Source organism: Camelina sativa, chromosome 12, assembly GCF_030686135.1.
Source record: "Camelina sativa cultivar CO46 ecotype springtype chromosome 12, ASM3068613v1".
NCBI lineage: Eukaryota > Viridiplantae > Streptophyta > Magnoliopsida > Brassicales > Brassicaceae > Camelina > Camelina sativa.
Window position 1 is genome coordinate 13,516,849 of NC_141891.1, and position 25,120 is coordinate 13,541,968.

At 34.8% G+C, this 25,120-nt stretch overlaps 2 protein-coding genes, 1 long non-coding RNA gene and 1 pseudogene across 4 annotated transcripts; 2 read left to right on the forward strand and 2 right to left on the reverse strand.

Moving 5' to 3' along the window:
• The first annotated feature begins 389 nt into the window (after positions 1–389).
• On the forward strand, positions 390–2,688 carry LOC104731667 (aquaporin NIP1-1). The gene is made up of 5 exons (XM_087476756.1): positions 390–725; positions 846–1,070; positions 1,479–1,697; positions 2,108–2,169; positions 2,281–2,688. Exons 1-5 carry the CDS (start codon positions 552–554, stop codon positions 2,495–2,497), a joined length of 897 nt encoding a protein of 298 aa, XP_087332882.1. The 5' UTR covers positions 390–551; the 3' UTR covers positions 2,498–2,688.
• Positions 2,689–2,998: 310 nt separating this feature from the next.
• LOC104733494 (uncharacterized) lies at positions 2,999–5,542 on the reverse strand (annotated as a pseudogene). Its single transcript, XR_015573643.1, has 10 exons — positions 5,195–5,542; positions 5,036–5,101; positions 4,763–4,943; positions 4,463–4,660; positions 4,293–4,343; positions 4,099–4,194; positions 3,943–4,019; positions 3,721–3,812; positions 3,518–3,622; positions 2,999–3,423 (listed from the first exon to the last, which is right to left on the reverse strand). The product of XR_015573643.1 is annotated as an uncharacterized LOC104733494 (transcript).
• Positions 5,543–5,856: 314 nt separating this feature from the next.
• Positions 5,857–7,331, reverse strand: LOC104733495 (mitogen-activated protein kinase kinase kinase 20-like). Its single transcript, XM_087479917.1, has one exon. The coding sequence runs from the start codon at positions 7,274–7,276 to the stop codon at positions 6,008–6,010; it is 1,269 nt and encodes a 422-aa protein (XP_087336043.1). The 5' UTR covers positions 7,277–7,331; the 3' UTR covers positions 5,857–6,007.
• Positions 7,332–15,266: 7,935 nt separating this feature from the next.
• LOC147930487 (uncharacterized) lies at positions 15,267–15,895 on the forward strand. Its single transcript, XR_015574378.1, has 3 exons — positions 15,267–15,483; positions 15,570–15,708; positions 15,819–15,895. It is a non-coding gene; the product is annotated as an uncharacterized LOC147930487 (long non-coding RNA).
• The last annotated feature ends 9,225 nt before the right edge of the window (positions 15,896–25,120 follow it).

Sequence of the window (25,120 nt, forward strand, 5' to 3'; positions counted from 1 at the left end):
GTAGCTTATAAACTTTTAACTTTGTATTGATCTGCAAACAAAAAAAATAATCTATAAAAATCGAATGATTTGTTATAAAAACTTTTAAAATTCTTGATCACTATAATTGCTTCCGCAGACTAAACCTACTATCTAGCCGAAATAATTAAGATATTTTAGTTAGTTCATATCCAATTACCCAAAACTTGTTTTGGGCTTTAACGTTATATTACTCGAAATATTAGATAATACGCAACTTATGACGATCAAATTAACCGTATGACGTTAAAACAAAACAAATGATTTTCCTTTTCATCAACTTATATAAATATACTTTTGTGGGTAAGAATATAGTATGGGAAATGCATGCAAATAATTAAGGGAATATCTTTAAGCATTACTTAAAGTGGTAATTATTGAAATCGTCAAAGAGACTCTAATCTCTCTCTCCCCCGATCCCCAATAAATAGGAGACAATCGCCACGAAACTTATCATTCTCACAAGTCATAACAAGTCCTTTAAAGTTTAACCCTTTTTTTCTTCTTTGTTTCTGACTAAACAGAATTTACTTATGGGGGATATCTCGGGAAACGGCTATGGTAACGCCAGAGAAGAAGCAGTAGTGGTGAATCTCAAGGAAGAAGACGAACATCAACAACAACAAATAGAAGCTATTCATATTAACCCAAACCCCTTGAAGAAACAAAACTCTCTCCTCTCAGTCTCTGTCCCTTTCTTACAAAAGGTTTTGTCACTTCTGTAACTCTCCATCTCCAAGACTTCCATCTTACAAGTTAGAATTGAAAACACTCCATCAAAAGCTAATTTACTGGGTTTTTTTTTTCTGTACGCTATATGTTTTCAGTTGATGGCGGAGTTTGTGGGAACCTACTTTTTGGTATTCACCGGTTGTGCATCAGTGGCTGTAAACATACAAAACGACAATGCTTTAACTCTTCCAGGGATCGCCATCGTTTGGGGACTCACCGTCATGGTCCTCATTTACTCTCTTGGTCACATCTCCGGTGCTCATTTCAATCCGGCCATTACTATCGCATTCGCCTCTTGCCGCCGTTTTCCTCTTAAACAGGTCATATACATAACACAATTACATATATAGCTGCCGATATTGATCGATCGATCAAGAACATTAGTGTTTTGTGTTTGATAGGTCTAATTTAGCTAACGTTTGCTGTATTGCACGAGACTTTAGGTTATTTAAAAAAGTAGCATTTTTAATGCGACATTAACTATAAAATAGATGAGTGAAGATAGTTTGAGTGACGATAAATAAAATGAAAATTTTATTTAGTTAGTTTCCAAATTAAACTTTTGAAAAGTGTTTCATGCAAGTTTTTTCCGGAAATAGTAATTCCACACGTACAAAGTCAAAGTTTGTTAAATAAACGTCACAATCTTCTAATACATTGGGTCCCTTAATTAGTTAATGTGAAATTGTAATTTAATGTATTTTTGAACTTTTCTTTGATGTTTTTAGGTTCCGGCTTATGTCATATCACAAGTGATGGGAGCAACGCTGGCGGCTGCAACTTTACGGCTGTTGTTGGGACTTGATCACGACGTTTGTAGCGGAAAACACGATGTGTTTATTGGATCATCACCGGTGGGATCGGATCTGCAAGCGTTTGTGATGGAGTTTATCGTCACTTTCTATCTAATGTTCATCACTTCTGGCGTTGCTACGGATAATAGAGCGGTTAGTATTTCCAAATTTTTCTTGTGTTGAACTGAAATTATGTACTAGTCAGATTTGATGGCTTGTATACTAGACTCACCCTTCAAAATCTAATTCAATTTATATATATAGTTAATGTAAACGTCACAAACAAAGGAATACACAAACTCTAATAATATAAAATTATAAATGATCAAAAAACAAATATATATAATAAATTTTGATTACAAGGAAGGCAATATTCTAAGTTTCTAACCAAAAATATTAGTATATTTTTTCGTGACCAAAGACATTTTCTGGTTTTCAATTGTTTCTCTATATATTAGTTAGTGTTGTTAATTAATACTACTGCCTCAGAGATTACATTTGTTTTCTTTGGTCTTTAAATTTATGAGAAAGTTAACATTGGGATCAAATGCTACAATATTCAGATCGGAGAGCTTGCTGGATTAGCAATAGGAGCAACGATTCTACTTAATGTTCTAATTGCTGCGTAAGTTAAATTATCACTCACCAATTCTATTTATTATTAGTGTGCACATACTTTTCTTTTTCCACTAAAAAAAATTAAAAAAATGATATTTATGTTTATCATTTTTATCAGACCGATATCGAGTGCTTCGATGAATCCAGCAAGAAGTTTTGGACCTGCAATGGTGCACGGTTGCTATAAAGGAATTTGGATCTACATAGTCTCACCAATACTTGGTGCGGTTTCGGGTGCGTGGGTTTATAACACGGTTAGATACACCGACAAACCATTGAGAGAAATAACCAAAAGCGGTTCGTTTTTAAAGACCGTGCGAAGCGGTACCTCTTAGTTAAGGAGAACAGAAAAAAAAAAAAGCATGGCTGTTAAAAGAAGTGATGGGAATATTTTAGTATTAAGTGTTTTCAAAATGAATTGTAACAACTTTCACCATACCATACCTTACGTATATGGATTCGATATGATGCATTAATTGCTACGTTTCTCTCTTTTACTTAATGCGAAAGATTCTATCTTCATATTTATGTGGAACTGTATCGTATATACGGATCGTAGTATTAAAAAAAATAATTCAATTCAATTGTGGTAAGAAAAGGGTTTCTTTTAAGCAAAAATGTTGGAACTTGTCAAAGGAAGCACAAAATCCGGAGTCGCAATCCTTATCAAGCGAGCGATACTACTTTTTTTGTGTCCACAACTTTTACAAGCCGGGCACATGTTGCTTTGTTCGGAAATATCCAAATTAACATCCACGGTATAATTAACTTCCTCATGCAACGTCTCCCCTCTCTTATAAGACCAAAATACGAACACAAACCAAACGAAAAGCAGAAGTTAACAATGGCGTCAATGATAAGGTTTGCGGACCTTGCGTTTGCATGTCCGGCAATCAACGAAGATGGTAAGGAGCCAAACAGAAGAATAAAGTACACGTTTATATATGTTCTGACAACGCCTTTTAGAAACCCAGTACGTTTTGAGATAACCTGCTAGCTAAACTGGGTTTAACCCTGTTTCAAGTACGTCTGCCTACTTTCTATCGACTAAGATGTGTTATCTGTAGAAGATTAGAATCAAAACATTAAACATGGACCCTGCTTCCGAGTTCTTTCTTCCTTTTTATATTAGACAACCTTTGAAGCCTTTTCTGAGAATGGTCTCATCTAAGTTTCTTCCAATAAACACAAGTTTGTTTATCCGCTTCTCTTCGGGTCCCCATGATTTACCCTGGCATCCGTCTAACGTCGAATGGACCCCCTGCAATGGATTCCATTGTCAACTCCAATGGATTTGAATAAATTATATAAGAGATTAATCGTATAAGTAACGGTTGAACTAGTATTTTCGAGACCTGGAAAATATAACGTTGATCAGAGCTCTCGATGGAGAGAACACCTTTCATTCTGTATAAATCATCGCCTTTTTCTTCTATCAATCTTTCTAACCAATCGTCAACCTACAAGTTCATATAAACAGAATGTGTTGAGGTCAACGGAGATAGCATGACTGAATCAAGAATCAGCTAAAGTAAAGATGGAGAAAAGTAACTTTTACCTCATCTAGATCAAGAATTCCTTCTGAAACTATGCTAACACTTGTGACAGCAGAGTCATGGACGTGATCATGTTGATGTTCTTTGTGCTTTCCTGTATTAGTATTAATATATCACCCATCTATAATGACAAAAGTGAAATCCGAAGATGCTCGTGGAATGATTCAACTTCTAAATTAGCTAGGTTAAGAAAGCATTTTCTATTTGAAGACTGATCTATATACCATGACTGCATTGATGGTGATGATGATCATGATCCTCTGCACAACTAAAGCCATCTGCATTGACTTCTGAGTCGATTCTGGAAAGGTAAGCTATTTCAGGACACCAACAGAGAGAAAGATAACTTAAACTTGGACAAAAGACATAGCAGAGGTTACCTCTCAAGATCATAACCTCCAATCAATCCCTAAGACAAAATCCATATCAACATCTCCGAATTTGGTGCGTTTGATGGGTGCCATAGAGTTGATTTGCTATTGATTTTTAAAACCAATTAAATAAGAAATGTCAATGACAAATACATCTTCATTCTATTGGAGAAAGTGAGCTCATGAGCTAATAAGTGTCTTACCTTGATTCTTTTAGTTAAGTGCTCCAACTCAGGCTCAGTAACCAAATCAATCTACCATAAAAATATAGTTAAATACTTAACGACCTACAAGATGATTCCTCATACATTGTATCAAATGACTGATATGCATCACAGAACTGGACTCTTAAAAGAAGATAAAACAAACAAACCTTATTCAAAACTATACGATCTGCATAAGCAATTTGTTCAACTGCCTCGTTCACAACAAATCTCGGTTTCACTTCATTCAAATGCTGCATCGCGTGTTTGGAGTCGAACAAGTGTAACAACGCCATCTAATTTGATATATTTCGGAAGCAAATCATCACTAGAAAAGGTTTCAATGACGGGACCAGGTTTCGCAAGCCCTGATAAGCATCAAAAAGGTAAGCACAATCTCACTAACACACCGAGAAACTAATAATGCCAAGTCGCATAACTCAAATTTATCAGCTTCAGATAGATTATACCTGTAGTTTCGATAACAATATGGTCAAATCTGTCTCTTTTATTCTTAACCAACTGAAGAAGCATTTTGACTAAATCACCACGAACAGTACAGCATAAGCAACCATTGTTGACCATGATGATATCGTCAGAGGAAGAAGAGTGGCTCGCAACCAGAGATCCATCGATATCAACCTCCCCAAACTGTTTATATATCCCACAAATCTGAAATGCTTAACCAATCTGACTGCAACATTAAGCTAAAAGATACTCCTCTACTTTTGACTTTGTGTTACCTCATTTTCTATGACTGCTATGCGCTTCCCATGGTTTGAAGTCAAAATATGATTTAGCAGAGTCGTCTGCAGCAAACAAAAATATCTCAGAAATCGCAGAAAGAGGACAAGTTTCGCGAATCGTACACAAGTTCAATAAACATGAATTCAATCCGGTACCTTTCCAGAACTGAGGAATCCGGTGATAACTGTGGCGGGAATGCGAGTATCTTGGTCTGCGACATCTTTCTCGATTCCTGAGCTCTCGGCACTGAGGAAAACGATTTGAGGAGAGGCTTCGATGGTGGTGAAACCGATTTTAAGGAAGTGAAGCTATTGAGGAAACCAAAGAGGCGAGGAGAGAGCAAAGACCGAGAGGAAGATACTGTTCCAGATCGCGATACGAGTAATCTGGTGGTAGCCATTTTGACGACAATGCCTAAAAATCCCTAAAACCCTTAGAAATAGCAGAGAGAGAGAGAGGGTTTTAAAATTTTTATTGATCTAGAAAGGCCAAACAAAACACACTCAGGATTGTGCAAGAAGAAGACTAACAAGATCAGATGCAAAGTAACCCATTTTATAGACCCTGACTAAACACTAATAATACCCAAAACTGTCAAAATACTCTCTCACCACCACAATGTTAATTATTCATTATCTAAGATGAAGCTTAAGGATGTTGTTACTAAGAAGAAGATTACATGATTATCAAGATTTGGAATCTTTTTCCATTTACAGTACATTAATTAGCAAGACACAAACTTTCTCAACTTGTCCATTATTAGCTTATGTAATCAGTAATAGTGGTTCCATGAAATATGAAATTTGCTTTCTCTTCTTAAACCAAAACATATAACATCTCAAGCTTTTCAAACAATCAATAAAAATACAGAGCAACTGAAACATATTTCGTCTTTACAATAATCATCCTAATTTTGCAGATTTAGTAAACCAATAATGAAATATAAGATTCCAAACAAGTGTAGATTGTCACATAAAAATCTCAAATTCATCTTCTTCTTCTGGATCTTCTTCTTCTGGATCTTCTTCTTCCGAATCTTCTTCTTCCGAATCGTCGTTAGGGTATTCTTCATCTATTTCAATGGCTTCTTCTCCTCCTCCTCCCCCTCCTCCTTCTTCTACTTCTTCTTCTTCTTCTTCTTCTTCTTCTTCTTCTTCTTCCTCTTCTTGTTGAAACGCCGCTACAGCATTTAGATTTGCTTCATCTGCTTCTATCTCTGCTTCTACTTCATCATACAAGAACTCATGATTGATCAAACTATCAACTGACCACCTTCTAGCAGGGTCTCTCTCCAAACACTTTCTGAGAAAGTCCCTAGCCTCTTCAGACAAGTAATCAGGGATAGTTGGAACCAGACCACTTTTACCAATGACAGTAACCCAACTTTCCCAATCAAGCTCACCATACTCTCCCCAAACCCGTTCTCCAGTCAACATCTCAAGCACAGTACAACCAAAAGCCCACACATCCGCACCATAGTCCAAAACCTTGTCCCTTATAAGCTCCGGTGACATAAACCTTGCGGTTCCACTCGTGTGATTCCAGTTTTCACCATCATCAATCCGCTTTTTCTCCAACGCGTTTCCCAAACCAGAGATCTTAGCATTGTTATACCCATACTTGGCAAATAGGCTGTTCAAAGGCTTGAGTAAGATGTTCTTTGGTTTGATGTCGCGGTGAATGATCTCTTCTCCGTGTATACGCTTGAGACCACGCAAGATATCGCTAGCGAATCTCTTCACATCATCAATTGGTAACCCTTCTCTGTGGCTTTTGATTTGCTTCTCTAGGGTTTGGCCAGGACAGTAGTCGAGTATGGTGTTGAAGTACTTCTTCTGCTCGTTCTTCTCCTCTGTTATCTCGTGGCCGTAGCAAGAGACGATGTATGGGCCTTCGAGACGATGCAAGAACTTCTCCTCGATCATGAGATATGCTGATTCTGAGAACTCGTTAGACTTGATGGCCATCCTGGGAGGAAGATCGTCTTCGCCTTCTTCAGTCGTTCTTAAGGCTAAGTAAACAGAGGCGTTTGAGTCGCTTCCGAGATAACGAGCCACCACCCACGAATCGCTCTCTGGCTTTCTTAGGATCGAACGGTTCCTCTTGCTCGACGAATCTGCATCATCCTCTATCACGTTCGTCTCTGATCTGGTTTGTGAATACTTCCGCTTCTTGTGGGGACGGTTCGAGTCTTCGTCCCACTGACCTAATCTATCAGAAGATGTTGAATTCGACATCTTTATTACCCTACACCTCTGTTTTGTTTTTTTCTCTCTCTTAATTTTTCCTTTTTCTCTGAGACAGATAGGAGATTGGAGATTGGAGATCGGAGGCGATAAGTTTATTTATAATGAATCAACTTGGGACTCAAGTTTCCTTTTCTCCTTAAAATCAAAACCAAATCCGAACCTAAGGTTCGGTGATAAATTAGACGGTTCGGTTCACGTTTCATTTTCTCTTCAGTGACCAAAAAAGAAATTGTGTCTCTTTCAAAATTGGTTTACAATGATCATTTGCACGAGTATACTGTATATGTATGATTTTTTTCTATATTATAAGAACTGAAAGGAACAGATAGTCTCATATATATGGATGAGGGGAAAATGGTAATATATTTATATCCAAATTGTTAAAGCAAAAAAAAAAAAAAAATCCTATGTTTTGAGTAACTTGTTAATTAAAAAAACAATAAGTTTAGGCAAATGTAATTTGCTATTCAGTCAACTTAACAATTTCACAACATTATTTATTTTATAAATCAGTAATACTAGATATTCACCCGCGGTACACCGCGGAGCTATTTTTTTAATAAAAAAATGTAATTTGTTTTATAGATTAACTATATATATAACTAATGTTTAATTTGTATTTTTTTTTAAATGTACAACCTTACAAATATAGATATATTAGTTAGTATAGAAATTAGAAAGTATTTTGTTAGTAGTATATAATTCCTATGTGTACTAAAAGTAGGAATGTTATATTGACTGTTAATACTTAACTGTGTATGTTTTGTTCATATATTTATAGAAAAGTAGATGTTATATTTATAAAATATAAACAAACCAATAAACTAATTGACTTGTGGTTCAACCGGTCCGGCTAATTGACCCAGCAACCTGAAAGACTTACGGTTCATCTTCCGGCCCGGGTTTAAAAACATTGTCGTTGATTGATTAGGCCTGTAACAACCCGTCCCGTGGACCCCACTAGCCTCACTGCTAGCCAACTAGCCTCACTGCTAGCCGCCCAAACGGACCCCAAGCTGGCCCTGCAGGGCATCGATCCTAACCCATCACTGTGGATATCCCAATCCACCAGTAGGTTATTGGTGCGCCAGGCGTTCCTCGAACCCTGGTCCCCACCCTTTAACAACCTTCCCACAAGACAAGTTGCCATCAATTGATCTACAGGTCAATTGGTGACAGCTTGTCCTGTGGGAATGTTGTTAAAGGGTGGGGACCAGGGTTCGAGGAACGCCTGGCGCACCAATAACCTACTGTGGATTTGGATGAATAGTTCCATTTGCCCAGTGAGGGGTTAGGATCGATGCCCTGCAGGGCCAGCTTCAAGCCTATGGGGGCAAGCTAGCGGTGGGCTAGTAGGGTCAACGGGACGGGTTGTCACAAGGCCGATTATTCAAAAAATGTCTATATGGAGAAAATATTATTTCGTAAAATTGGAAACTTTATATTAATTAAATTAATAATAAACTTAATACTTAATGTTAAAGGGAGTGATTCTGATTGTTTTAGAAATTTTAGTAGGATAGAAAATCTTGTTTCCAAAAATCAAAACTTAATATTAATTAACTAGATAAAAATAAATTAATAATTAATGATAATGGCATGATTGTAAATAGTTTGCAACTCCAGGATTTATTTGCTGAATGTCTTCAAAAATATATATATAGATTGACGTGTTATTTATTTAGTATTAAGTTTTGGTAATTAAGAAAAAAATTAAACTCTTTAATAAAAATTTATAGGATTAATGTTAACTTTATTATTCCTATCATCATGATGAATTTTAAGCACAGATTTTTGCATTTATTATAAATTTTTTGTTGATTATTAGGTTTCATACTGCCATTTCTAAGAGCAATAACGCTCCATCACAAAGCTTTAATAGAGTAAAGATTATAATTTTAATGAAAAACAAAAATAACATAAAATCATTAACATAATCAAAATCATATACAATTATAAAAAAAAAATATAGATGTAAAATATTTTCAATACATTTTTAACATTTAGTTATTTGTAGTATACATTACATTTCAAAACAACAACAAAAATTGTGTTAATTCTTAGAGTATTGTAATATTTTTTTTTTACTATTTTCTGCATGCCTTTTTCCATTTACCCACTCCTCTAAATCTCCTAATTTGTTTGTTAAAAACTAGTGTAAATTTGCAAAATCTAATATACGTACATCTCTCATGTGCTTCAAATGCTTTGAATACAATTTCATCACGAACGTAACCAAATGAAGAGTCGATTTAGTTAAGAATACTCAAAGAAGTTTATAATCCTAGAGCTCTGTTTTTTTATCTCTTTCTTTTTCTTTTTTCCTTTTTCTGAAGTCTGATTTTTCTAAAACGATTAGCCGGATAGGAGGCGATGAGCATATATTTATAATGAATCTGTGTTTGGTTACTACTTGGGATTCAAGTTTACTTTTCCCATTTTGCCTTTATTTTTGATATTTTTAAGAGGCATGGTCGAGAAATCGCTGAACTTCTTAGAATCCATCTCACTTTCTCTATGAAGACAATAACATGGGTAAAGAATGTATATGTTCTGTTAATAATTGTGAATCAGTAAACACACTCAATACATTCATTATAGTATCAAACAAATAACAAACGGATAAGCGTAAAAGTGTTAAGGAGATCATAAATTAATATGATAAAATGGAAAAAAATCTATAGTGCCCGAAGAATTGATATTTAAAACCCTTTGCGACTAAAAACTTGTGTGTTTAGAATCATTTATTCTCAATTCAATAAATCAAAATTTCATGACAGAGTGATTGTTACCAGTTTCCAACAAAAAAGTGATTGTTATCGGTTTATATATATAGAAAAAAAAAAAACTGAAAACTTTGGAGAAAATTCTTTTGAGGGAATGCAGTAAGGATAGGTCAGCTTCAACAATTGAGCTGGTGCATTCTTAACAGTAAGCTACCACCCTTAATCAAGGTGGATCCGCCCCTGAGCCTAATAGCTGCAAGTCTGCAAATATAGAATTAGAATATACTAAATCTAGTAAATTAAATGAGAACTTTTTACCATCAACTACATCTCCATGACTCCATTATCCAACTCATCAGTTATATATGGTTGAATCTTTCCTCACATTTTTCTGTATTTACATCTAATTTCTATCGAAGAGTGTCTATATGATTTTAGCTTGATCACTAATTTTATAAGTATTAGGACTCAGACCCTCGCGATGTCACGGGAGAAATATTTCAAAAAAAACAAATTTTTAATTTAAAATTTATATTATATATTATAAATTTATTTGAAAGTAATAAAATAAATGAAGAGTATTTGCTACTAAAATAAAATTATTTAAAAAAGAAAAAATAATAAGTAGGGTTAAACTACATAAATCTTAAACACAAAGCGTTAGTAAAACCACAACCATCAAATTAAAAACAAAAAGTTGTTTATGATAAAAATATTAGGGCAACTCCAGTTGTTGTAGTTGCTGAACAAATTTCTCATATATATATATATATATATATATGTATATTAAAAAGTAAGAGAGATAATGTAGGAGTGTTTTCAAAATGCTTATTTGAGAAACAGGGGAAAAGCAAAAATGCCCCTTTTTCCCTTCCACTTTTTAAAAATGCCCTTGGGAAGGGTCTATTTTTAAGGGTACCCCTTTTTTGGTGAAAAAGACTTTTTTACCCTTAATGAAGGAAACCTAATTTTCTCTCCACTTCGCCGTGCTTCTCTCCTTCCTCAACCGACGATTCTCTCTCCTTCGTTCATCGGCGATTCTGCGCGGCGATTCTCGATCCTTCTTCGCGGCGATTCTCGATCTTTCTTCGAGGCGATTCTGCGCTTTCGTCTCTCGTACACGTAATTCCCGACATTGATTCTGGTTCTATCGCAGGCAGGTTCATTCTTTCTTTGTTTTTTTCTGGGTTTATCAATTTGGACTATCGCTTTTTTTAAATTTAGGGCTTTTAGATTTCTTTGATATAGATTTGGAATATGTAAACTCTTTTAAATTTGGATTTATGTTCTTTTAAAACAGTTTTTAAAATCCCCTTCAGTTTCTTTGATATCGATCCAGATTCAGATTTGACGCATTCAGATCGATAATTGTGTTTGATATGGATTTGAAATTAGTAAAGTCTTGTAAATTTGGATTTTTGTTATCTCTTGTAAAACACTTTTTAGAAAGTCCCTGTTAAACCATTTGATATCAATTTTTAGATCGGTCGTAGTTGAATTATGTCGATAAAGTGTGTTGATAAGATGACTTCAGATCGATAACGTGTGATGTTGATTTTTAAAAACCCTTTTAAAACTCTTGTAAATCCGTTGAAAAGTCTAATTAAGTGTGTTTCTTTAACAGATGGCATCAAGTGATTTTGAAGCCCTTGCACTACCAGAACCAATATATGGTATGGGTTTTGAACCAATTGTTGGAGCAAACATATGTCAACATTCGGACTTAAGCCTAGTTGCCAAAGTTAAACATGCATTAGGAAAAGCATCTTTCACGAAGCTTCAATCTTCCTTCCTTGGGCCTATCATCAATCTTTCGGCCAGAGACATCAAATTTTCTGGGAAAATATTCCACTACTTGATGCTGAGAAGGCTGAAGACAAGAGGGAAAAACTTATGGTTTACAGTCGACATGCAACCTCTTCGGTTCTCCATGAGAGAGTTCTTCCTTACAACAGGTAATTATAAAGTGTTTGCAATGGTTTTAAAACCCTTTTAAAACCTTTTAAAACCCCTTTAAACTTTAAAATTGTTAAAAGCCCGTTAAAACCCTTTTAAAACTCTTTTAAAACTCTTTTAAACTCTTTTAAAACCCTTTTAAAACTCTATTGTAAAAGGGTTTTTCCCTTTTTAAAAGTTTTAAAACCCTTTTAAAACCCTTTGAAAACTATTGTAAAAGGGTTTTTCCCGTTTTAGAAGTTTTAAAATCCTTTTAAAACTCTTTTAAAAGGGATTTAAAAGGGTTTTAAAACAGTTTATATTAGGCAAGTTTGAACAAACTAACATCATTGTTTTATTAAACATAGGGATTCAATGCGAATCTATTCATAGAGAACCAAGGAATAACGGCAAAGATCCAATTAGTGAACCATATTCTTGGGCGGTGAGAGGAGATTACACTTTAACTCAACTTCAATATCAACTATTTAATGAACCAGAAGAGGGTGAAGAACCTTTGGATGACAAGGAAAAGGAATGCCTCGCTGCAGTGGTATTAACAGAAGGTATTTTGATGACACCATATTCATTAGAGAAGATACCTCTGTCTAGGCTTAAGCATGCATCGGATTTCGAGATGTATACAGCCCAACCATGAGGCAAGGAAGCTTATAACATTCTCGCCACATGCATTCAGAAATTCGATAAAGATTCTTGGTCAAAAGGTCTGTATAGTGTCAAGGAATTTCCCATGGCATTATATATATGGGCCTTGAGTGCTGTTCCAATTTTTGGTAATACATTTGGGAGAAGATGTAATTTTTCCAGAACATTCTATCCACTGATTCTCAACTGGCAATCAAGTCGATATGCAAGGTTTGATGATATTGTTGAAGCTATTAAGACAGCAACTTGTGTAAGTTTTGAATTCTATTAAAAGTGTAGTTTTGATTATTCATTGGTTATCTATATTTGATGAGTTTTGTTTTGATGGATTTTGATTATTTTTGTAGGTTGAAGTTAAAACAATAATTGGAGATCCACAAGAATATAAGCATTTGGTTGATAAAGATGACAATGATTTTGAAGAAGTTATTGGCTTGGTTATGAAAGGCTATAGGTTGAAGAAAGAAGAATGGTCTTCTAGATTAGTTGATATTTACTATGCTTTGGGAGAGTTGGGTGACAAAATGGGGGGAAAATTGCCAGTCTTTAAGAAACATGAGAAAATGGAGAAAAATTTGTCAGATTCAGAAAAACTTGACATAATCCTCTTTATGTTAGATGACTTCAATAAAAGACTAGAAGCCATTGAAGAAGCTGTCAAAACCACATCAGGGGAAGATAAGGATAAAGGAGTAAGATTACAAGATCGCACCTTTTCGCATATATTGGACACTAAACTCTTTAAACTGAGGTCCTTTTTTTTCTTTTCCCTTTGCAGTCTCACGAAGATGAAGATGGACAGAATAGAAATGAAGAGGTTATAAATGAAGAGGTCAGTATCTATTTTAAAAGTTTTAAAAGTCCCACATCAAAGTTTTCTGTTTAAAAAGTGTTTTTAACGGATTTACAACATAACACTGATTAAAGGGCAACCATAGTGACTTAAACCTTTTAAAACCCTTTTAAAACATAATGTAAAACCTTAAAAATGATGTTGTTATATGTTCTTTTGTTTTGTTGCAGGCTGGCAAACAAAATGTTGATGGAGATATTGCTAGAGAAGATTTCGTAGAAAGCCAGTCTGTAGATTCTGTCCGTCCGTCAAACACACAAGATGGGAGCTACGCTGCAGATGATGAAAACACTCAAAAAACTGGTGGTGATGATGGTAATTACTTTGAAGAAACACCAAAGGTACATATATCTAGTATTTTTATAAGTTCTCAAATATCCTTTTAAAAGCCTGTTGTAAACCACAATTGTTATCATCTTTGAAGGATAAATCTCCTTCTCCACGCCCTTCTACACCAAAATTTGATCTTCTTTCTGAAGAAGATGAGGATAGTGGAAAAGATAAAAGCATGGGTAAAGAGAAGGGAGCAAGCAGTAAGAAGAGAGTTTTGAGAGAGAGAAAACAGGTAAATCATTAATTTTTTATATAGTTGTTATGAGTATTTTAAAAGATTTCATCAAGTAAACCAAGAAATGATGAACTGCAGAGAAAGTGTAAGCAAAGCAATGATGGTGATGATGATGTTATGAACAGAAAAGAGGTTAGTAACTAGTTGTATAATGTTTTACATTTTATTAAATGTTTTACAAAAAATTGTGATTTTCTTGAGGCACTACAGAGGAAGAAGCGTAAACCAAGTGACAATCCAGATGCTGATATTCAAGCTAGAGAAGGGGTATGTATCTAACTTAATTATTTCTATGAGATATTTAAAATGTTTTCCAGTGTATCGATATAAAGTGCGAATTTTTTTTGTTTTGTAAAGCCACAGAAAAAGAAGAGTAAATCTGATGATGTTGGTGGTGTGCAAAGAAAAAGTGAACGAAATACAATTCCTACTATTCACACTCAGCCGCCTTACACGACCGAGAAGAAGAAGGACCCAATACTTTATCCTTTTTCCAAAGTTGATAAGACCCGGTTAGATGTATTTAGTGACTGGAAGAATTCAAGGAAAACAAAGTAAGTTTTAGTTTCTAGCAACAAAAGTAAAAGTTCAATTAGTCTTTTAACAGATGTATTCATGGTTTTGTAAGTATTCATGATTATTCTGTTTATTTTTGGATGTAGGCAACTAACAATTCTGGGTAAAAAAGTTGATGCTAAGTGATTCACAACACTAGAGACGCCAGGGAAGTCGTTAACAACAATGGTATGATTACAAAGCTTAAGGTTTTAGAAATGTGTTGTTAACGTTTCATGGGGTTTTAAAAAGGTTTTAAAAAGGTTTTAAAGAGTTTTAAAAGGGTTTTTAAAAGTGTTTACAAGAGGTTTAAAAGGTTTTAAAAGGAATTAAAATATGTCTTTTAAGCGTTTTCAAAGATTTACAATGTGTTTAAATTGGTTTACAAGATGATGTGTGACCGGGTCTGAACTTATTTATATGAATTATTTGACAACAAGACTTGTTCTAATCTGTTTTTTGTTGTTGTTTAGCATGTTGATACAGTTGTGAAGTTGTTAAGCAGAAGAGAAGAAAGTCATCCGCACTTCTATAAAAGCAAAGCATTGACGTTGGCTGAAACTTCTTTTTTGAGAGAGATTGATGAATATTACTCAATATTCGTTGACAACAAAGATGAATATGAGTTCCCTGAAGAAGGATTCAGTCAACTCTTCAAGGTAGCACCTACAAACAAAATATTGGCGCCAATGTTGGTTAAGGAAAGGCTTTGGATGCCATTAATGATCAATTTGGAGAAGAAGGAGTTGATTATACACCAACAACAACAAAAGACAAACAGGTGGGTGCATATGCTGTTGCAATGCCTTATATTGCCCAGAAGAAGTTTGGGATGAAAAATGATACAGAGAAATCTCCGTTCAGAATCAGTATTATAAATTGCATACCTCAGGTAAATACTGTTGAGCTTGTTTTCTAGTTTTTTTGATATGGTCTCTGTAAATACTTTGGACTCTTCACTTTGTTTTTTCTTGATAGGTTGATAAGATTGAAGATAGTGGTGTCTTCATGCTGAAGACAATCGAATGTTTGGCTATGAGCATAACAACACATGGCAATCTTAAAAATGAGTCAATTGGTGATTTACGGAAGAAAATGGCGGTTGATATCTTTGCAGGTCAGTGTAGGTTTTTACATGGTTATTTAAACTGGTTTTAGATGGGTTAACAACTTTTGTATGGCAATATATTTTAAATGGTTCTAACATTAATTATATTATATTTGCAGAATTACAAAATGACTAGGATAATGGAAGTTTGCATCTTGCTGGTATATGAACGTGATCGCAGGAATGGTGCTTTAGCTTATTGCATCAAGAACAATATTTTAGTTTTTTTACTGTGACACTATTCTAAAATTATGTTAAGTTACTCCTTTTATATATATACTTCGTTTAAGTTTAGGTATTTACAATGAAGTTTAAAACGTTGTTTATCATTTCCGAATCCTTTTAAAAACATTTTAAAACTCTTGTAAATCCTATAAAATTTATTGAAATACCCAAAAAATACCCTTTTAATCCTTTTCAAATACGTTTTAAAACACTTGTAAATCCTTTAAATTCATTGAAATACCCAAAACAAAACGCTTTTAACCTTTTAAAATCCGTTTTAAAACGCTTGTAAAAACTTTTAAATGGTTTTAATACTATATTTTAAATGATTTTACAATGTTTTTGTATAATAAGGGTGAAAGCCCTAGGCCTAGGCCCAATAGTAAAATATAACCTCCACTCCCCCCCTGTATCAATTGTCCCTAAAAGCAAGGGCTTCTCTTTCAAAAAGTACAGTTTTCCGTCTGGGAGGTTGAAAGTCGCGAAATTCACTCAAATCTGTATTTGCTTAAATTGGGTTCTCGATTTCGTCGGATTGCAGACACGAAATCGTCGGATTTAAAGTAGGAGTCGGCTGATTGGGTACGCGAGGACTTCAAATTGCAATTTCTCTTTGTCGAATTACGAACTCTTCTTCTCCCTTGTTTTTCCTCTCAGTCCTCTATTCGAATTCTCCGTCTCTTCTTCTCCCATTTGTAAGTTTGGTTTGGAATTTAATTTTGACTTCAATTTCTATTTCAATATGAAATTTTATGATGTTTTGGTGAACTCGGAATACGAAGGTTGGAAATTTATCAATGTCTTTAAAAAGTTTTAAATTGGTTTTAAAATAGGATTTATAAGGGATCTTGGGTGCATGCCTTGAATATGTTCTCTGTAAACAATGTTGACAGGTTTTGCGATATGAGTAATTTTGAAGATTCTCCGAAGAAACTGTGCTTTCCAAAAAGATTAATCACGCCAGGCACAGAGGGAGATACATTAGAAAAAGTTACTAAATATTCTTCAGAGCAAGCTGTTTTGGCGACTGTAAAGGATGCATTAAAAATAAAAGAGTTCCAGCAGTTAGAGAAGTCTTTCTTGGGTCCAATTATAGAATTTGTTAATCGGGAAAATATCAAGTTCTCGAGTCAACTGGTTCACCACTTACTACAGAGGAGGATTTTGTCTGCAAAAAACGAGCTCTGGTTTGCATTTGATGATCAACCTATGCGATTTTCGGTAAGGGAATTCATCATTACTACAGGCCTTTCCGTAGGCACTGTTCCATCAGGTACTGTTACATCGAAAAAAGATTTGTGGATGAATGATAAAATGACCTGCAAACGTCTTCTTGATACTTTGAAAGTTAAAAGAAAAGACATGAAACCTGAGGAAAGAATTAGATTAGGTGCTTTGATACTAGTGGAGGGGATATTGATAGCTCAAAATCCAGTAGTTCAAATTCCCTTAAAGAATTTGCTGAGAGCCAGTAGTTTTGAGAATTTCTGTAAGTATCCTTGGGGTGAAATTGCTTACGAATCATTAGTGAGAGATGTGAAACAAATGACTGTGGGAACGTTGGCAAAGAAACAGTATGGAATGGCTGGCTTTCCATTTGCAATTCAAATCTGGTTGTTATCTTCAGTTCGACAGCTAGGGGAACATTTTGGTGTTAGGGAAAGCATTTCAAGCCAAAATCAACATCTCCCACTGATCTTGCAATGGCAAAAGACATCTTCTCCAAAATTCAATGAAATAAAATTTGTTCTCGAGTCTTGCAAGGTACCATTACTTCTCTAGAACTATTTTTTTTTGTTTTCCAACAGTTTTAAAACACATTGTAAACCCTTTTAAAAAATGTTAGTAATGTAATTTAGATTTACAATTTGTTTTAAACTGGTTTACAAGACTTTACAACGGATTTACAAGGGATTTCTAGAGTTATAAAAGAGTTTTAAAAGGTTTTATAATATCTGTATAAGATTTTTGAGATATAATATGAATCGATTTATCTTTGCAGTTTGAAGTGAAAACAATTGTCGGTGATCTCGATGAATATAGTCATTTGGTTATGCCACCGAATGATGAAGACAAGGATTTCGACGAAGTTGTTAAACTTGTAATCCAAGGCTATAGGATGACTAAGGAGGAATGGATTCAAAGATTTATTCAAGATGAAAAAGGAGAACAAAATCAAAAAAAGCGTGTGAGAGAAGCTGCAGGGCCATTCTTGAATCAAACTAACAAAAAAAAAGAATATCTTTTAGTGAGAAAATTGACATGATTTTAAAAACATGTCAACTTACTCACAAAAGATTAGTGAGACTGGAGAATCATGTGGGGATCACTACTGCTGCTTCAACACCACAGTGATAATCAAGGGCATTTCAAGAAGAAGAAGTACCAGCCTCGGCAACTGCATTTCAAGAAGAGGAAGTACCAGCCTCTACAACTGCATTTCAAGAAGAGGAAGTACCAGCCTCTGCAACTGCTTTCCAAGAAGAGGAAGTACCAGCCTCTGCAACTGCTTTCCAAGAAGAGGAAGTACAAGCCTCTGCCACTTCATTTCAAGAAGAGGAAGTACGAGACTCTGCCCCCGATTTTGAAGAAGAGGAAGTACCAGCTTCTCCAAGTGAATTTGTAAGTGAAATAAAAACTTAATTCCTTTTAAAATCATTTTAAAAAGTATTTTATAGAGTTTTTAACAAAATCATATAATCGTTTTCAAAGGTTTTGCTAGTGTTTTAAATAGTATTAAACAAAATTTACAACATTTCTAGGTATCTAAAGAAGATAATCAAGATTATCAACATGAGAAACAAACTGACTTGAGAGGGGACCCAAGTGTTATTCCTGAAGAAAATACCCAGGATACTAATGAAAATAATCCACAAGAAGAGGATATGAATAATGATAAGGTATGTGTTACTTGAATATGATCGACAAATTTTAAATACCTTGTAAAAACATATTTGAAAATAATTTACATATGGTTAAAAAAAAAATATCATTATTTATGCAGGATGAGAAGCCTAACAGTGCTGATAATGTATACTCAAGCCAAGAAGAAGCGTACACTATTATATCGGATGACGAAGAGTGTATTAATATTTCAGATACTGATGAAGGCCCAAGCCAAGAAGAAGCTCCCACTCAACAAGAAGACCCAAGCCAATAAGAAGCTCCCACTCAACAAGAAGACCCAAGCCAACAAGAAGCTCCCACTCAACAAGAAGACCCAAGCCAACAACAATATCACACCAGCCAGGAAATGGGCAGTTGTAAGTTGTTGAAGTCTTTATTATAAATGATTTTCTCTGTTGAAAATGACATATAATATTTTGTTTCTTATGTTTGTATTAGTGCAAACACCTACTACGCAGGAGAACAATATAAGTGACAAAGAAATGAAACAAATCGAGGAAGTTATAACTTCTTGGATGAAGAGCGAGGACATCAAAACTATGATTTCGTCAATTGATAAAGTAAGTTTGAAAAAATCATATACTTGTTATCATAGGCGTTAAACATTAATAAAATTTGGATGTTTTACATTGTAGTATCTTTGGCAAGGGAATAAGTGGGAAAAAGTCTATGCCATGGATTTGATGACTAAAGAAGATGTAAAAAAAGTAACAAGGAAGGCAATATTAATTCTTCATCCTGACAAAATTCCTAAAGACGTTACTCCACAAATGAGATACCTTGGTACAAGGACAAATACTTAGGTTAAGGAATTTAGCATCTTGCTAGTCGCATCAAGAAGAATAATGAATGGCAAAGTATTTCAATGTTTAGTTTGCAAGTAGATTTTTAAAAATTGTCTTTTTAATGTTATGTTATTTCTTTTCGCTTGTAAAACTTTTTGAATGGTGTTAATCCTATAAACAGTTTAGTTATACATGAGTAATTTGTTCAAACTTGCCTAATATACGAGGTTATTGCTTAAAAAACTGTTTTAAAAAAGGGTTTTAAAATCTTTTAAAAGGGTTTTAAAACCTTTTAAAATGTTAAATCTTCTAAAACGGGTTAATATGCTTTTAAGTTTTAAGGGTTTAAAAGGTTTTAAGAGAGCTTTAAAAGTTGAAAAACCTTTTTAGAGGATTTTAAAACCTTTTAAAACGAGCTTTAAACCTTGTAAAACCTTTTAAAAGAGTTTTAGAAGTTTTTGAAAACTTTTTTAACATCTTTTAAAACCTTTAAAAAAAACCTTTTAAAACCATTGAAACTCTTTTAGAAACCATTTAAAAATTATTGCTGGTATATAAACGTGATCACATCAAGAAGAATATTGAATAGAATAGTATTTCAATGTTTAGTTTGCAAGTATATTTAAAAAAAATTGTCCTTTTAATGTTAAGTTATTTCTTTTCGCTTGTAAAACCTTTTAAATGGGGTTAATCCTATAAATGGTGTTAAACTGCTTATAGGTTTTAAAAGGTTAAATCTTCTAAAACGGGTTAATATTATTTTATGCTTTAAAAGGTTTTAAAAGGTTTTAAGTGAGCTTTAAAAGTGTTAAAAACCTTTTAAAACCTTTTTAGATGGTTTTAAAAACTTTTAAACGGGCATATAAATCTTTTTAACCTTTTAAACCTATAAGATTATATCTTGTTTTTAGAAATTTTAAAAGGTTTTACAAATGGTTTATAATGATATATATCAATTTGGTTTGCTTTTTTAAAAGCTTTACAAGTTGTTTCTAATATTAAAACAGTAAACTCTGAATAAAATATTTTTTAAAATAGAGTTTACAAGAGTAGAGACTGAAATGTTTTATTAAAAAGAACAAAAACAAGATAAATTATTCAAGAGTTCTGATATGCTCAAATTAACCCTAGAGCTACTCTCTCAAATTAAGAGATCACTGCAGTACTTAGGGGTCGAATTCCACAAGGACTCAAGACTACACAATAAATTATAGAGTTTTATAATTATGCTAAACAGATTAAATTGAATTAAAAAATAGCAATGCAAAATATTAAATAAAGCTTGTTGTAAATTCAGAAGATCAAAAAGCTAGGCCTAGGGAATTTCTCAGGAAATTATGAAATATTAAATCAGGAAATAAATAGGATTCAAGCAATTAAGAACAGATCTAGAACTCTAAACACTTTTGTAAATTAAATCAGTTCTCACTGCAAATAATATCTAAATTTAAAACCAGAAAATCCAAATCTCTTTGTAAAATTCTAGGTTAAAAATCAGCAATAAAATCAGGTTTAGATTGTTCACAAAATTATTAAATCAAATCTCTTTGCAAGAAATAATTTTGCTCATCAAAAGGTTTTATCAGGAAAATCAATTATATTCTCATATCAATTTATTTTCCTAGAGTATTAATTCTAGATGGCCAATCAAGGATTAATATGAAGAACAACCTAAGATGAAGATCTAGATAGATAATGAATCCTAAATAAACAGATCTAATAATTCATAAAATCCCTGTGAAAAACCCTAAACCTAACAAACAAATTACTCAGACATAATCAATGAAGAACAAGACATAATTCTGAATAATATGCAATTGAAATTAAAAGAGTAAGGAAGGAGTTTAAGAAATTCTTCTCTCAAAGCAGATCTCTCTCTCTCTCCAAAGCTCTCAAAATCTCACAGGGTTGCAGAAAAATAAAACTTGATAGAATGAAACTTAAGGGTTTGGAAAACCTAAAAACACTATTTATATGTCCTAAAACACGTCAGGGACTTATGTTGCAAATATGGAAAACTTTGGGGCAGATTTGTAAAACTTCCAAAACTTGGGTCTTGAGTCGGCAGAGATGAGTGTCGATTCGATGCCTCCTATCTTGGTGTCGGTCGATGCTCCTGCTTTCATCCGAGACCAAATTGATTCTTCAAGATTTATGCTCCAAAACATCCAAATTGCTCCATTTTGCTCCTTTCATGCTAAAATCTTGTAGAACCTGTAAAGACTCAAAAACATCCTAGAAAACAAATCAAAAGACTCTAAAAGACTCCTTATATCATGGTTAAAAACCACAAAAACCATGATATATCAACTCCCCCAGACTTAGCCTTTGCTTGCCCTCAAGCAAAACAGAAACTTAGACCTGTGAAAGAGGTTTGAAAACTGGGAACTCACTCAACTGCATAATGATTCTTATTTGCACTCTTCATTTACCTGACTCAAGAACTTACTTCTTATACTTCAACCATGATCAGCATCAACATTCCTTACTCAAATCCCACAATCCTCTGGAATCTCTGAAATCTCCATTGTCATCTCATTAGTCAATATTAAAGCACAAATAAGGTGAATTCTTACCTTGGATGTATTGATCAGTGACATATGGACTCTCTTCAGGCCAATACATTCTTCTTACATCTCCTTTCCTCTCCCTTTTCTCACTTCCATTTTTTTTTCTTTTCTCTCTTTTCTTATTTTTTTTCTTCTAATCAAAGGTGTAAGCGAATACCGGGGTCATCGGTAATTTACCTACCTCTCGCTTCCAAGCTTTGTGTGATCATTTGACTCAAGAGTAGAATAATGAGGTCACTGGTAATTTACCTACCTCTCTAAACTGATCAAAATCATCTCATCTTTTATTCTCTTTATATTTTTTTTAAGCACTGAAGGGAAGAGAGAGGGGAGACATACTTTGAAAAATTGCACTGTCTTGTATGGCCCGAAGAAGAAGTCTAGTCCACTGATTTCCAACCCCAAAGTAAGAGATTAAGTCCGGTTAAAATCCTGATAAAAGTTGAGACAGCATTAGATCAATCAGATATCCATTGAATAAGGGCTTTCAGGATTGTTGATAAGGCTCATAGTCTTTCTAAGCTTCAGTTTTGAGATCAAGCATAAACAAGTAATCATTAGAGTGTTAGCCAAATAAGAGAAATCATTAGTCAAGATCATAATTCCCAAAGATAAAAAGAAAAATTTGACTCAAACTTTATTGTTTTGACTGACACAACTGAAACTCAAAAACAGAAAACATAGTTAGTAACTAACCTCCCCCAGACTTAAACAACACTGTCCCCAGTGTTATCAAGTAAGAGGAAAGCAAAAATAAAAATAAAATAAATAAAAATCAAAATCAAAAGAAAAAGAAAACCTACTAGTGGGTTGCCTCCCACTAAGCGCTTGTTTTCAGTCATTAGCTTGACTGTATTGGAGCTCAGGCATCCGGAGGAGCAAAACATGGCATTGAAGTCCTCTTCATCCAAGGTGGTGTATAAGCGTTAGGTGCATGAGGCTTGCCAAGGATGTTAAGAACAGTACCAGGGCGGGACTTAGGTATGGGAGGATATCTTTTCTGTCCTGCAAAATCATCAACAGAAGAAACAAGCGCTCTACGATAATCTCGTGGCTTGGTTAACTGCAAAACAGTTTTTATCTCTTTGAAATTCTTGTTGATGATAGGAGGAATTTTAGGAGAAGGAGAGGTGTACCTTTGCCTTACCTGAGGGCTTTGGAGTGTGGATTGATGACTCTTCTGTTTGGGAACAAGTTTCTGACTTGGAGCATCAGTTTTGGACAAGCTTTGTCGCGGTCGTGGAGGGGTGTCGATCGATACCCTCTTGGTGGCATCAATCGACACTGAGCCTGATGCTCGTGTTGCAGAAACTTTTTCAACAGAAAAAGTCTGTCCATCAATAGTAGGAGCCCTCCTCAGCTTATCCATCTCAAAATTCAAACTCAAACCATCCACATTCAGTGCTATGTGTCCCTTCTGCACATCAATGATGGCACCAGCTGTAGCCAAGAAAGATCTTCCTAAGATGAGAGGATCTTTAGGCTCTTGATCATACTTAAGCACCACAAAGTCAGTAGGAATCATGAAGTTGCCAACCTTAACTGGAATATCCTCTAAAACACCTTCAGGAATTCTTCGGGAGCGATCAGCTAGGATTAGAGAAATCTGAGTTGGCTTGAATTCTGTCATCCCAAGTCTCACAGCAACAGAATGTGGCATCAAGTTGATGCTAGAACCAAGGTCACAAAGTGAGTGTGCAAACCTTCCTGTGGAGATGGAGCAATCAAGAACAAAGCTTCCAGGATCTGGTAACTTCTTAGCAGTCTTACATTGAATGATTGCACTCACTTCCTTAGAGACAACCACTTCCTGCTTTCTCTCCTTCTTCCTCTGAACAGGCTGGTTCAACAGAATTGCACTGACATCTTTAGTAAGCAGTGCTCCTTCTTCAGGACTCAAACCATTTGATACCATTCTCTTAACATAGCGCTTGAGTGGTGGTGAAAGCTTCACTGCATCAATCAATGGCATCTCAATCATCACCTTGTCCATCATTGCCTTGCATCTAGCTTCCTCCATCTCTTGCTTAGACTTTCTTGGCTTGGGAAAAGGAACCTTTGGCTTGTAGATCCTCTCAACTGTTGGAACCTGAAATTTTGCAGCTTCTGGTTCCGTCTGAGAAGAGTGTCGATCGACACCCAGGTGGTGTCGATCGATGCCATCATCTGGATCCGACAGATTGGCCGATTTTTCTCCTTGTTCTGCAGAAAAAATTTCACCATCATCTTCATCTCTCACTGATATGGCATTGCAAGCATGTCTGGGGTTTGACTCAGTTCTTGCTGGAAGATAATTCTCTTGCCTTTTTACAGACCCAGTAGTCTGTGCAACTTGAACTTCCAGCTTCTTAACATGAACATTTAATGCTTCTATCTTCTCATTCAGCTCAGTGTAGACATTGTCAATCTTTCCATTGAATGTCACTGTCAGATTCTCTTGTCCTTGCAGAAACTGCTCAAGCATGGCCTCCATTCTACTCTCAGAAGAAGTCTTAGGAGGTGGAGACTGATAAGATGAGTTCCCATATGTCCTTGTATAGCCATTGTTCTGTTGTTGCTGCTGATACTCTGGCTTGGAAGTGTAGCCTGAAGAGTTCCCACTGTAAAGCCTATTGCCTTGCTTATTTCCAAACCGCTGTCCCTGATTCCCATACACATAGTTCACATCTTCCTCTTGGTGTCTTTGATCAGGTTCTGGCTCATATGTCTCAACCTCAGCAGCAAAATGAACAGATTTCTTTCCCATAAGGAGATTATGCACTGAATCCAGCTTAGCATTAACAGAAGCTAACTGGTTTGAATCAAATCCTCCATGCAATCTCTTCCTTTCAGCATCTGCTCCCTTAGTGCTATTGCTAGAAGCCAAATTCTCAATCAAAACTTCAGCATCTTCTGGCATTCTTGTCTTAAAATTCCCATGACTTGCAGCATCCA

Excerpts from the sequence above, each read along its gene's own strand:
- LOC104731667 (XM_087476756.1), top strand. The coding sequence starts at position 552 with ATGGGGGATATCTCGGGAAACGGCTATGGTAACGCCAGAGAAGAAGCA. Across the intron at positions 1,071-1,478 it reads GCCGTTTTCCTCTTAAACAG|GTTCCGGCTTATGTCATATC; the intron begins GTCATATACATA and ends TGATGTTTTTAG. Across the intron at positions 1,698-2,107 it reads TTGCTACGGATAATAGAGCG|ATCGGAGAGCTTGCTGGATT; the intron begins GTTAGTATTTCC and ends TACAATATTCAG.
- LOC104733495 (XM_087479917.1), bottom strand. The coding sequence starts at position 7,276 with ATGTCGAATTCAACATCTTCTGATAGATTAGGTCAGTGGGACGAAGAC.